Here is a 14,884-nt window from a genome sequence, read left to right as displayed (position 1 = left end):
AATAGGTAGTTGGAAGCAAGAAGAAATTTGGGTAGGAAAGGAGAAAGGTGTGTATAGTTGGTGGTATTGGCCCAAACCGGATTTCCTACTCACTACTCTCTACCCACACTCTACTCACCTTGAATTGCAACCATACATTACCATCTCATTTTGTGAGATGTGCGGCTTTGATAGTGGGATTTCCAAAGCTAACTTAGTTCGCATTTACCAAAGAAAGCATCAATGCAGGATTTTTAATAACATTGTCTTCATAATGAATTTCAAGATGATGGAGACAATATTTATCATATAAGAGGCCCTGATATCATTGTCTTCATACAAGTCTACGATGATTCATTTGGCATGCATTTTTGCAATGTTCAAAATGGTCAATAAAGGAGGGATTGAATTATTTGATGATTAAGAAATATAGTTCAAAGGTTAAGAAATGTAATAAAGAAATCTTAATTCATATTGGAGGTGTACACCACTAGTTATGTATGAGAGGGTTAACAAACAAAGAAGCACAGCGGAAGTGTAATAAAATATGTTGGCGGCCTCTCAAATGTTAACATGAATATGAAGTTGGATTCTCTCCAACCCGGGGAGGATGATAGTACGAGATTCGGCCCAACTAAGTAAACGATTAGCAAGTTGGCTTCAACAAGCCATCTTAGTTCGTTTTTACCAAATTAGCGCCACTATAGAGTTTCTATTTTAGTTCGTATTAACTAACTTAGCGTTATAATGGGAGTTTTGGATGTGTTAATTAGGACTTTCATTTTGAGAACATTCAGTATGATTCTAATAAGGAATATTCAATTAGATTAGGAAACTTCCTTGTAGGAGGCATAAGGGTGTAAAGAAATCTATATAAAGAGAGCTAGGGCAACTTTATTGATTTTCTCTTAAGTATTCACTGGAGAATTGTTCTTCCTGTTCTTTTCGGCTTTGGTTCCTTTCTTTGAATCTTCTCTAAATGTGATTTGTTTCTGAATTGTGCCAACATACTAGGTTTCAGCTTAGTAAACATCTAGTGAACATTTACTAGGTTGGCTTCTGATGACCTATGTTAGTTCAAATTTACCAAGATAGCATTAATGCTGGATTTTTGTATCTATCTATCTTGGTTCACAGTTATCAAGTTAGCATCACAATGGGATTTCTGAATTTTTATTCAATTATGACAATAAAGAGTGTTTTATAAGATTAGGAAACTTTCTTGTAGGAGGCATAGGGGAGTAAAGAAGTCTATATAAATAGTACCTAGGCCAAAAGCTAGGTAGTTTTGTTGATTTTCTATGTGTTTATTAAAGACTTGATCTTCCTATTTATTTCAACTTTGGTTTTATTTGTAGCTTCTCTAAATGTTATTTATTTCCGAATTTCACTACTAATGCAGTACAGGATTCGGTCCAACTGAGTAAACATTTACTAGGTTGGCTTTTAACAACTTTAGTCAATTTGTATTTACCAAAATAGCATTGACGCCAGATTTTTGTATCTATCTTGGTTCACATTCACCAAGTTAGAGTTACTACAAGATTTCCAAATTTGTATTAAATTAGGACTTCTTTTGTAGGAGACATAAGGGTGTATAGAGAAGTTTATATAAAGAGTAGCTAAGCCAAAAGTTAGGGTAGTTTTGCTTGATTTTCTTTTAGGTATTTAGTGAAGAATTGTTCTTTCTATTTATTCTGGCTTTAGTTGTTTTCTTTGAAGTTTCTCTGAACGTGATTTGTTGATGAACTACACTATTTGGCATCCGAGCACAAGTTTGATCATTCTCTGGATTATGGTTCTTAAAAAGAAACAAGTGGTTCACATCATGGAATAGGAAATCAACAATAAAACACAAGAAGAGGTGGCAAACTTGAGAAGACAAGTCTATGCACTTGCTCAAGAGTTTAGATCACTATCGTTCTTGTTCCAAAAAAGGGGATAATGGTTTCGATGTAAGTTCCTCCACTCGTTCATTTTCATCATCAAGGTGATCAATTGTAGTTGTGGATGGTAACTAGAAAAAGTGGGAAACGGGTCTCAAGATTGAGATCCCAAAGTTTCATGGAGGTTCCTTCACTTTTTATTAATCATCTTCAAGACAAGCAACTAAGGTGGCTGTAGTTGCAAGTGGTGACCATAAGCAGTGGGAAACAAATCTCTAAATTGACTTTCCAGAGTTTCATAGAGGTATAAATCCAATCGAATTCAAATCTTATGACTTTATTGATTGGATTAATATTGCTGAGGACTGTAATAAAAATATTGTGTGGCCATTCTCCTCAACATCTGTTGAAGAACAATATGTTGGTTAGAAGAAACCTCCAATCTATGATAAACAACCCATTACTCAAGAGGAATATGTTATCCTTCATAGTGAATTTCAAGACGATGGAGACAATATTTATCATACTGGAGGCTTTGACAATATTATCATCATACAAGTCTATGAAGTTCCACATTGATATGTAACTGTACATTATTAAAAATGGTTAATAAAAGAGGAATTGAATTATTTAAAGATTAAGAAACATGGTTCAAAGATTAAGAGATATAATGAATAAATCTCAATTCATATTGGAGGTTTATATCATCAATTATCTATCAGATGATTAGAAACAAAGAAATACAGCATAAGTGCAACAACATATGTTGGTGGCACTCAAATGGTAACATGAATATGAGGTTGGATTCTCTTCAACTTAGGGAAGATGATGCAAAATAGAAGGAGGTTAATAAGTTCTATGCAAGTTATGACCACTATAAGACACATAAGAAGTGAAGATGACGCCACTAACCCAAATTAGTAAATATTTATTAAAATAGCATTATTATGGAATTTCTATCTTACTTCACATTACCAAGTTAGCGTCAATTTCTATCTTAGTTTGTATTTACCAAGTTAGCATTACAGTGAGATTTTTGAATATATATTCAATTAGGGACTTTCTTTTTGAAGAGATTTAATAGGATTATAATGAGTGTTTTATTAGATTAGGAAACTTCCTTCTAAGAGGTATAAGGTTGTAAAGAAGTCTATATAAAGAATAGTTAGGGAGTTCTGTTGGTTTTTTTCTGAAGTATTTAGTGAATTACATAATTGTTTCATATTCTAAACGATATGTTTTCTCTGAATTACTGCTTAAATTGGACACTTATGAGACTCATATTAGTTTTAGAATGTTCTTAGCCATTGAATAGACTTATGAGGGTTATCTTGATAAGGCTAACACTAGTGTGCTGCTGAATTGGTAGAATAGCTTGTCTCAACTGCTAGGGTTAAATCTCAAGCATAGCCAGTGAGTGTTTAGAAAAAACACTAAAATCATACCAATTTCCAGTTATGTTGTAGACCTTGGAGATAGATGGGCAAAACTAGAAAGTTGCACTTAACTTTAGATTTAATTGTGATACTACACTAGGTATTAGACTAAGTTGCCTTTAATGTACTAACTAGTGAGATCCATCAAGGGTCAAATACCTGGATAAAGTGAATATCATGCTTTACAATCTTTCTAATGGATGCCTAAACTGTCGACAGTGAGTGTGACATTACAGTTAGGGAAGAGATTATTTATTGTGGATAGTGTTTTCATAATTATGGGCCAAGAGGTTAGGTGTAAGAAACCATTATTAGGCTGATTACCTAATGAACTTTATTATACAAAAGTCCATTATCCTTAGATCTTCATAGATTAGTTGAATCCAATGATCATTTATGTGTAAATGTTGGGCCCAAACTGAGGCCAAGTTGACTGGGTCAGGGGTTCATTGCCCTTGAGCAGTGGATTCGGTGTAACCTCTACCAGAGGTGGGGCCAAACCCTTATGGACTAGTGTAAGACCTTTTTGGGTCCCACGCTATGCAATAATCAAGCCTAAAGTGGCCATGCAACACCTTAGGACGTGAATGGTCATAGATCTGGGTGTGGATCACCTATCCTCTTAACAAGATAATGCTTATCAATTAAAGATAAACTCATTAACCAAATTTGATTTGGATCAGCTTCTAAAAAAGAGGGGAGAGTCCAATTCAACTACTTTTCTCCACTCTCTTGCTCTCTTCTCTTCTCCCAAGCTTTTCAGAAACCTTAAGTTGATCTAGCCTTGATAAGGGCTGATTTTTATCAGTCATCCACTATGATTTTGCAAAAAAAACATCAAGGTATAGCAGGTTCACATACTCTCGTTGATTCAAGCAAGTTGGGGACCAGTTTTTGTTGAAACGGTGCTATTGAATCGATTTTACATACACACTACCCCATTTTCAATGGAGGCCAATTTTAGGACTACTATTGGGCGTGAACTATCACTTTGGGAGTTGTACACTGTGGTCTCTATAGGCACAATCAATTTTAATTTGGGTTTCAAATTTGGCCCAGTTCAGTGTAAGATCAATCTTGAAATTTCAAATTTCAAAATCATCGAGATATTAGTTACTAGGTTGGGTTAGAAAATTTTTGAAAATTCGACCATCCATTAAACTAGATTCAGCCATGTCAATTTTGATTTCTAACCCTTCCAACATCTTCTTCATAGATTGAAGGTTTGTTCCAATCAACATATTGTTCTTCAAGAGAACGGCCACATATGATTTTCATTACAATCCTGAACAATATTAGACCAATAAATAAAGTCATTAGATTTGGATTTGTTTTCCACTACTTTTGATCACCACCCTCAAATATAATGACCTTGGTTGTTTGCCTTGATGATGATAAAGAACAAGTGAAAGAACCTCCATGAAACTTTGGCATTTCAATCTTGAGTTGCTTGCCTTGATGATGAAAAGGAATGAGTGAAAGCACTTGTGTCGAAGTCACTATGCTCTGTTTTAGAACGAGAATGTAGCGATCTTAACTCGAGTAAGTGTATTGACTTGTCTTCTCAACTTCGTCACTTCTTTTTGTGTTTTGTTATTGAGTTTCTACTCCATGATCCGAGCCACTTGTTTCTTCTTAGGAAAAAATGATCAAACTTGTGTTCTGATACCAAATGGCGTAGTTTGGAAAAAAATCACGTTTAAAGAAGATTTAAAGAAAACAACTAAAGCTGAAAAAAACAAGAAGAACAACTCTTCATTGAATAATTAAGAGAAAATCACCAAAACTACCCTAGCTTTTGACTACTTTTATATGAATTTATTTACACCCTTTTGCCTCCAAAAAGGAACTTTCCTAATCTAATAAAACAATTGCAATCTTATTAAATCTTTTTAAAAAGAAAGTCCTAATTGAATACAAATTTGGAAATCCTACCATAACTCTAACTAGGTAAATGTGAATGAAGAAAGAAATTCTACAATGGAGCTAACTTCGTAAAAACGAACTAAGATGGTTGTTGAATCCAACTTAGTTGAGCCGATTCCCATACTGCATCAGGTTTGTACTGGTTTGGCAAGTGAGGCGAAAGTGGATGTAGCCAATTTTGGGGAAGGTGATAAGCAATCTCTGACAAAATAAAAACACATGGTCTGGGCTAGAGAAGGAATAAGGGGAAGAGATTGAAGAAGAGCTAAAGCTTAGAAGAGGATCTCTTTGAGTATGGGGAACTTATAAGGATGTTGAAAATTAAGGAAACTCATAGATCTTTATGTGGACATGGTCCACACTATCTGACCATTGTTGTTAACTAACTTTTGTTTGGGTGTGGTTTTTGATCGGAGATTTTCTGTGAGCAATTGTTTTGACATGGGCCATGTTAATTTGGGTCAGACCCGGTTGTGTTTTGGTTGTTGGGTCTTGTGGTGCTTTTTTGAGTAGATGATATTTAGCATTTATGTTAGGCCCTTGCTTGTTTTAATTGGGTTTTGAGGACCAATCTCTCTTGTATCTAGTATTTTTTTTTTCTTTTTTTATTTAATAAATTATTGTTATTCATGTGAAAAGTAACAAGAGTACAAAGTGTTGATTGGATGCTTACTTTGAACTGCTGATTTGTGTCCAAAGTCCCAAAGAAGTAGAACGATGAACAGTGAAGAAAGAGAATCAAAACATGAATACTTTCATAATTTTATCTAGTTTATGGGAGTTATGCTTAAATGTATATTTCCAGAAATTCAGATGCTAGTACATTTAAAAATTAAGCATGAATATCCCAAAGTACAGGGTACCTATATTAAATTTAGCCTATAAAAGAAAATAAAATTGTGTCATGATGAAAATAAAAGAAATCTTAATAAAGTTATATGCTTATGTAATTAAAGTAATCAATATGGTAAGATCAGGACTCATACCTTGAGAATGTTCTGTTTTGATACCAGAAATCTGTTTGTAATGAATCCATATATCTGGGACTCTAGCTATCTTATGCCAATCTTCGCCTTTTCCCTTCCGACATCGTTTTTCAAGTTTTGGGCTCTCCGCGATAATTAGTGATCGAAGATTTGGTGGTGCTCCATCTGGTAGTGATGAGATTTTAGGGCAGAGAGTAACTTCTAGATGTCGCAGAGATGGGAGCCATTCAAGCATCGGAAGAGTAGTGAGCTTGGGGCAGTCAGTGATGGTAAGTTTGTGGAGGCGAGGCATGTCACCCACTTCTATTTCCCACCACTTCCTCAATTCGTGCATGCCATCAAGTTCCAGTTTCATCAACCTTGGAAACTCTGGAATCCCAAACAACCCATAATTATTTATTTCTTTTAGTGCATGCATTTCTTCAATGCACAATGATGTGAGGTTTGGAAGTTTTCCCAAAGATGGAAGATGTGTACACCTCCCGCAACCGATAAGGATGATTGTCGTAAGACACCAGAAACCTGAGATGCTCAACATCAACCATCCTGGAAATGTGGAACCACTGTAATGCAATATCTTTAATTCTTTGACTTCAGGGGGAGGCTCAAGATTGCTAAGCACGTGCTTTGCTTTATCACCCCACTCTACCCTTCTCCATTGGAACTCTAATTTTGTAAGGTACCATTTGTCCTGTAAACGCACTCTTTCAGCTTCGTCTCCATCCATGACATTCTCAAGGTTTAAGATGGCAAGTGATCCTCGAAGCTTGTTTAGGTTTCTCAACTCTTCAATTCTACATCCTTCTTCCCTTCCCACGACAAATGTGCCCAATTTTCTTAGGTTTGTTAACTTACCAATGCTTGGGGGCATGGATGTTAGTTGACGAGCTCCCTCTAAATCAAGATGTCGAAGGCTCAACATCTTTGATATGCTATTGGGTAACTCAATAAGTTCTGAACAATATCTGAGGTTCAATGTTAGGAGATGATTGAGGCTACATATGGAATCTGGTAAGATTGTGATGGGAGTATAGGAGAGGTCTAGAAATGCTAGATGCTTCAAGTTTTCAATGGATGTTGGTAACTCCATGATGCAAGTGCCACTCAAATCTACAACACTTAAGAATCTCAGTCTGAGAAAAAGATCGGGAGGGACTTGCCTGATGCGGCTCCGGTGGTTTTCTTCGTTTAGTAAAATAAGGGTTCGCAGCATCTCGGATTCATAGAGTGATTTAAAAATCGCCGTATCATTACTGTGGTGGAGCAGCAACAAGGAATGCAACGTCGTTGCAGTTGGCTCGCGGTCCGCCGTTGTTACAAACACATCTGGACAGCTTTGCTGGACTAGATCATACACATCATCGGGGACTTTGTACCTCGGAATACCGTTTGGATACACAACAGATGATCTCTGAAACAGAGAATTCCACAACAATTTCTCAAAAATATCTCTACCTTCATCCTCCAGTTGCTCGGGGACTTTGTACCTCGGAATACCGTTTGGATACACAACAGATGATCTCTGAAACAGAGAATTCCAGAACAATTTCATACCTCTACCTTCATCCTCCAGTTGCTCCTTCAGTTTCCCATAAAGGAGTACAAGGCCTCCGGCAATCCATAACTGGATCAACTTTTCCTCCTCAAATTCATACCGTTTAGGAAATAGACAGGAATAGTAAAAGCACCTCTTTATAGATTCAGGTAGCAAGTTGAATTTGTGACCAATCTGCGGTGTGGTAATAATTTGAGTAGATGCTACTCGACTAGTACTGGATGAGTAAGGTAGCTCTTCTTTGGATTTTTCCTCATCTGAAGTTGCAGCTTTAATTTCCTTTGCAACCGTTTCTAATAGGCCAGAGATGTCGTCAAACACAAATAATTTGTCATGAATTGAGTCGATATGGTCAAGCATATCTTCTCTGTCCCATTGATTGCTCGACACTGACGATAAAACTTTTCTAATGCCGCCAAAAATTTTCCATAGATTTTGAAGGAGATTATGGAACTCTTCACGCTGAGACTGAACATCTGGTGTTTCTAATTTTTCTTCTGACGGGAAGCTCAGCAAAGCCTCCTTTAACCTAGATAGACGAGGAATTACGGTGGAAGGAAAGCATATAAGATTTAAATCCTTCCATTCATCTAGCTTTTCTGTAATAGTGCTGATATGTCCGAGTAGATCAGGACGGGCTAAATCAACGGCCGCCTGCACCGAATTCTGGTCCCGTTTGGCCCCGGATTTTTTAGTTATATGGCCCCCGCGAATAAACTGGGCTTTGGGTCGTCGTTTGCCTTCGACTTTGAGCAGATGAGAAAAATCCTTCGAATCCATAGCATATGTTGCAGAGTCAAAACGAGGTCATGCGTTACCGAGACTCCCTCTTCCTCCCCCAACTTATCTTTCTCTGTGTTGCACTCCAGACTCCACCCTGGTCTCCCCTGGAGGTGATTGTCGAAATGAATGAAAGGGAAGGAACAACTGAATAAATTTCGATAGAAAGCGGAAGATTAAATCTTACAATTTATGAAAATTAAAGCAAATATAAATAGAACTAGAGAAGACGAAAAAACATATGTACCTGAATAAAAGGACAGTAATGGAGTCCAGAAGCTATTGACAAACTCCGGCAGGATAGATCTCTCCAACAAGCAAAATCATGAGAAGTTTTTGGCTGTTTGGAGAAAAAACAGCCTGGGCTGTTTTAAAGCCTCATGGCACGTTAATCGAGTCGGGATCTGCTAACGATAAAATGTTCAAAACTGTTCACACATCTCACCATGAGTCTGTAAGACTGTAGCCCACCATACCTGTGATTTGTGGACACGGTCCACGTTGGAATGAGACCGGATCTGCTCCTCACTACTGGCGCCTCACACTCACATCCTACCACTTATTAATTATTATTCACGGGGATGTTCTCAATGCACGGTGGATGTACATGTAAAGGCGCCCATTCGTGAGAGCAGACCCCGTTTCCGTCGGAATGTGTTAAAATAGATTTTTTTTTTTTTTTTTTTTTTGTGAGTAGATTTGGCGGACTCACCTCAACATGGTGGAAGGGGGGTATTTCACCCTTTTATAACATATTGGTAATTGCTTCGGTAAAAAAAAAAAAAAAATCAGACTAGTCATTTTAATTCTTTTGCACTTAATAGCCAATACCAAAAAAATTCTATCTATTAATGGTATATTCTAAAATGTAATTATCCATGTCAACTCACTACAAGAAACTAGGTTTGGCCTGTGGAAATTTTAGGCAGTTATTTAAGAGGGTATTCTTTAGTATCGAATTATAGATAGAAATTGGTGGATATAGATTGGTCCATGCTACTACACCTTGTGGTAAGGATCAATCTATATCACACCCTAATCTACAACTATTCAAATTATGTGGATTGGATCAATTAATACTTTGCACTCATTTGGCAAATAATTATTTTGGTGTTTTTTCGGTCTCGGTGGCTATGGCCTGGAGGCTGTGTAGGCTAGAAAAGGCCTCATCCTCGACATGGGCGGGAGTGGTATGTTAGCCTATGTCGCGCTCATGAGATCAGGTTGGACATCAAGTGGGCATTCGGCCATTTCTTTGGCATGATGCGTGATTGTCTCTCTGCGTGGGCTAACATGGGCCATCTCAATAACAAGCTGATTGCCCTTGGATGACCAACTTGTGCATGGACTAATCGCCCCTCAAACGAAAGAGGTCTCTTATCCCTAAACCAATTTGGATAGACCAAGGGAATCGGTAGAGATATGGGGGCTATGATACCACAAAGATCTCCGAGGGGCCTCCAAATGATGCCCAATCACGATGAATTTAGAATGAGGTGACAACCAGGCTGATGTTGCAACTCCAATGGAACATGCCATCTAAAGACAAGTAATGCACCACTTGGCGAGCCAAGCATTGCGATAATAGGTATGATGGATTGACTGCACACACACGAATTTTCAGAAACATGTAGAAATCTTTCTACCTTTCAAAAGATATAATTCAAGAAAAGACATGACCTTTCGTTTTAGACCTCCCAAGCTTAATCGCAAAGGAATAACATTGGAAATTGATGTAATCGTTTCTGGTTACATATCAATTTTTGTGATGTATCAATTTTTTTTGGCTAAGTGCCTTGTCATTTGACCTATTCCCAGGAGAGGATGGTGGAGCTCCCTGATGGTGAATTGTCTGATGGTGAACTGCCTGATGGTGAGCTACTTGGTGACGAACTCCCTAGTGGTCAGCTACCTGGTGACAAGCTACTTGGTGACGAGCTCCCTGGTGGTGATCTACCTGGTGACGAGCTACTTGGTGACGAGCTCCCTGGTGGTGATCTACCTGGTGACGAGCTCCCTGGTGGTGAGCTACCTGGTGACGAGCTCCCTGGTGGTGAGCTACCTAGTGACGAGCTCCCTGATGGCTAACTGCCTGAGGGAGAGTTATGCCGAGCTGGGGGAGAGCTATGCCGAGTTGGGGAGAGTTATGGCGAGCTCCCTGATGGCGAACTGCCCGGGAGAGAGCTATGCTGAGCTCCTTGGTGGTGAGCTACTTTGGTGGACTCGTCATTTAACTTGCTCCTAGGCGGCCTGTAACTCAGAGGATGGTGGAGCTCCCTGGTGTAGCGCAACCCAACTGCCCTCTGCATGAGGTGATCTCCTCTCCTTTGTAGGCGGCGGGAGCTGAGGGACCTACGAGAACTCCATCTTTCATTCCTCTTTGTAGGCGGCGGGAGCTAAGGAACCTACAAGAACTGAACTAGGGGGCCCAGGAGTATTTACCTGACAGGGACTCTCCGATGCCTAAGTTAGCACTCTGATTGTCGAGAGCTTGAAGATGATATTAGAGGAATGAGAGAGGTAGAGAGCAGGGATTAGCTCCATTTTTTCATTCTCTTCCCTTGCCTTTGAGGGTTGGAGTCCTTATATAGTGGTGTCCTGTCAAATCAGGCGTGACCACCTCTGTCAAGTCAGGCATAATTGCCTCTGTCTCTCTGCCACAGTCGTCACTGTCAGAGCTGAGGCGGCGGGTGCAGGCAACTGTAGCAGAGTACGGCTCTACCAGGCAAGGCGCCGCTTGGCGAGAGACGTGGGCACAGGTCTCCAGATCTGTCAGGTACGGTTGTCAGTAGGAGATCTTCCTGTGATACGCCAAATTGCTCTTCTGTATCGAGCTACCCTACAAGTGGCGAGCTGCCGGGGGAGCTATGCCGAGCTGCTTGTGGCGAGCTCAGCCGAGCTGCTTGTGGCGAGCTCAGCCGAGCTGCCTGGCTCCTTGGTGGCAAGCTCCTTGGAGAGCTGCCTAGCTCCTTGGCGAGCTCTTTGGTGAGCTACCGAGCTCCTTGGCGAGCTCCTTGATATCGGTGGGCATATCTTATGGGTTGCCAGGTCAGCTAGGTCGAGTCGTGTGCCAAGCTGATCCAGGTCGCCCAGGTCGGATCATGTGTCGGGCTAATCCAGGTCGGCTAGGTCGGCCAAGTCGGATCATGTGCTAGGCTGATCCAGGTCGGCCAGGTCGCGCAGGCCACGCCAGGCCGGTGCCCGGGTGGGACACCAACTTGGTAAGTTGTTGCCTGGGTGTCGCCTAGTTGTCACGAGGTGCCACGTGTCACAATTTCACTGGAGGGCCAAATCTGCCCTCATCATTTGCCCCCCACTCCCGAGCTGAGAGTAACTCAGTGAAGGGAGTATTCTTCTTTTGGCCTGTAAGTCGACGAGCTAGTAAATGTCGATCCAATTCCTTAGGCCTTGGGAGTCGTCTGTATGTGGCGAGCTGCTTGCAAGTAGCAAGCAGCCTGTAAGGTGAGGAGGTCTCTGCCAGTTCAGTAGTGTAGCCCTTAGGCTTTGGGGGCAACTTATAGTTCACTTTTGCTGATTTTGCCCATGCTGAGGAAGCAACTGGGTATTTAGCAATAATGTGACCTGTAGGCTTTGGGAGCGACTTGTAGTCCACTCTTCTTGACTTTGCCCTTGCCGAAGAGGCAACTGGGTCTTAAGCAGTAATGTGGCTTGTAGGCTTTGTCTGTGAGGTGCCGAGCTACCTGTGAGGTGTAGGGCTAACCAGGTGCCGAGTTGACTAGGTGCTGAGCTGCCTGTGAGGTGTCGGGCTGACTAGGTGCCGAGCTACCTGTGAGGTGCCGAGATACCTGAGGTGTCGGGCTGACCGGGTGTTGAGCTACCTGTGAGGTGCCGAGCTACCTGAGGTGTCAAGCTTACTAGGTGCCGAGTTACCTATGAGGTGCCAAGCTGACCAGGTGCCGAGCTACCTGAGGTGTCGGGCTGACCAGGTGCCGAGCTACCTATGATTGTGATGAATCAGCCTTGTAATGCGGTCACCCACTCCTACAAGAAGCTACTAGGAGCTCGACCTTCAGGGGCAGCACTACTAACTTTAGGTCACCAACTCACACGGGAGCCTTGGAAGGCTCTACCAACATGGGTGCCTATTTAGTTCGTTGGCTGCCAACCCCCGCGGAAGCAATGAAGAGCTCATCTTTGTAGAAGGGACCTTGCGGAGAGGACTGATGAGGTTTTATCTGAATTGAAAGTAAGGTTGGTAGAGCTACTTAGTCTGTTAGTTTACTGCATAGTCTTTGAGTTCATAAAAAATGTAAACTATAAAGTGATAGCTTCAATTTCTAAAAAGTGAGAACTTAGCTTTCTGGGACTTAACTTTGGATTGGAAAGAAACCAAGTGTCAGACACTTGAAGATTTGGGGTTGTCCAGCACACATTAAAAGAACGAGTGCAGACAAGATGGAATCCAAGACCAGCCGTTGCCTATTAGTAGGCTACCCAAAAGGCTCTGTAGGTTACCTATTCTATGACCCAAGTGAGCAGAAAGTGTTATGCAGACAAAATGCACAATTCTTGGAAACCGATTATATCCTGGACACCCATCGTTAGGAAATAGTCCTTGATGATGAGAGTTCAGGAGCAGTGGGAGATGTCCCACAAGTTCTAGGTAGTGACCAACCAAGAAGATCCACTCGGGTATCCAGGCCACCAGTCCGTTATGGTTATGACCAGGATAGTTACCTGGTGGAAACCTTGACTAGTGAGGTGGACATAGATTCCTAGAAGTGGGTGGAGGCCATGAGAGCAGAGATGGACTCAATGGAGACCAATGGAGTCTGGACTCTAGTAGATTCACCCTCTGGGGTAAAAGCAATCGGTTGCAAATGGATTTACAAGAGGAAGAAGGGCCCCGATGGTAGGGTTGAGACCTTCAAAGCTCAACTGGTGGCGAAAGGGTACACTCGGAAAGAGGGCATCGATTATGAGGAAACCTTTTCGCCTGTGGCCATGCTTAAATCCATTAGGATCCTACTAGCTGTAGCAGCATACCATGATTATGAGATTTTGGAAAATTGATGTCAAAACTGCATTCCTGAATGGAGATCTTACTGAAGATATCTATATGCAGCATCCGCAAGGCTTCATTGCTGCAAGACACGAAAACATGGTATATAAACTTAACAGATCCATTTATGGACTTAAGCAAGTTTCTAGAAGTTGGAACATCCGTTTTAACTCTGCTGTCAAATCGTTTGACTTTGAGCAGGATCCAGATGAACCCTGTGTCTACAGGAAGTATAGTGGAGATAAGGTTACCTTCTTGGTTCTGTATGTAGATGACATTCTACTCATTGGGAATGATGTAGGAATGTTAACTACGGTGAAAGTATGGCTATCACAACAATTCTCCACGAAAGATCTTGGAGAAACCTCCTATATACTGGGTCTTCGACTCTATAGAGATAGATCGAAGCGGATAATAGGATTATCCCAATCTGCTTACATTGACAAAATAGTCAAAAGATATAGCATGGAAAACTCCAAGAAAGGAAATGTTCCTTTCAGGCACGAAGTTACTCTCTTCAAGAAGATGTCTCCCAAAACTTCTGAGGAGATTGATGGCATGAAAGACGTTCCCTATGCCTCAGCCGTAAGGAGCATCATGTATGCCATGCTGTGCACTCGTCCTGACATAGCCCAGGTAGTGACTATAGTAAGCAGATTTCAGGCCAACCCAGGGCAGGAGCATTGGATTGCTGTGAAAAACATACTTAAGTACCTTCAAAGGACAAAAGAGCTTTGTCTAGTGTTCGACGGTAGCTCACTGCAGATCCAAGGGTATACAGATGCCGATTTCCAGTCGGATTCAGATGATAGAAAGTCTACATCTGGATATGTTTTCACGATAGGATTGTGTGCTGTTTCCTGAATGTCAGCAAACAAGGGTCCTAAGTAGCAAATTAAAAGTCCACAACCAATGCCGAACACATTGTCGTAAGTGAGGCTGCCTTATGAATGAAAGTGTTCATTCCTAAATTTGGAATTTAGCACATCATCCATTCCACTGTTGTATAACAACACTGGACCTACGGGAGGATGATGATAAGAGGTAGCATCAGCAGAGAATGTGATAGACCCATTGACAAAGCCACTATCACAGAAAGTGTTTGAGAAACACGTGAAAAGCATGGGACTCCGGCTAGTACCTGATTAGACCTAAGTGCAAGTGGGATCTGTTAGACAGTTTTGTATGCCCTTAGCTTCAATCAGAATGATGTACTTTATGAGTTTATTGTAAATGAATAAAAGTGCATATTTGATTCATGTTCCCTTGGTATGTTTCTGTGTAATACCCTTAAACTGGACACTTAATGAGAC

At 40.8% G+C, this 14,884-nt stretch overlaps 1 protein-coding gene across 9 annotated transcripts in view; it reads right to left on the bottom strand.

Moving 5' to 3' along the window:
- LOC148803072 (uncharacterized) overlaps positions 1-8,976 on the bottom strand; it is a 33,925-nt gene extending 24,949 nt beyond the window's left edge. For 5 of the 9 annotated variants that reach the window (XR_016081218.1, XR_016081219.1, XR_016081220.1 and 2 more), the window contains exons 1-2: positions 8,796-8,972; positions 6,214-8,655 (exon numbers count right to left, since the gene is read on the bottom strand). Coding sequence is in view for 4 of the 9 variants with exons in the window: in XM_088896344.1 (XP_088752470.1) it covers positions 6,214-8,548 (2,335 nt within the window). In the remaining 5 variants the exon portion in view is untranslated. Of the gene's footprint in view, positions 1-6,213; positions 8,696-8,795 lie in introns of all 9 variants that reach the window. The other 4 variants (XM_088896344.1, XM_088896341.1, XM_088896340.1 and 1 more) reach the window with 4 other exon arrangements.
- Between the last annotated feature and the right edge of the window lie 5,908 nt (positions 8,977-14,884).

The sequence above is a fragment of the Nelumbo nucifera genome, chromosome 1 (genome assembly GCF_055504915.1).
Source record: "Nelumbo nucifera cultivar China Antique chromosome 1, China Antique-T2T, whole genome shotgun sequence".
Lineage (NCBI taxonomy): Eukaryota > Viridiplantae > Streptophyta > Magnoliopsida > Proteales > Nelumbonaceae > Nelumbo > Nelumbo nucifera.
This window is presented reverse-complemented; position numbering and strand designations above follow the sequence as displayed.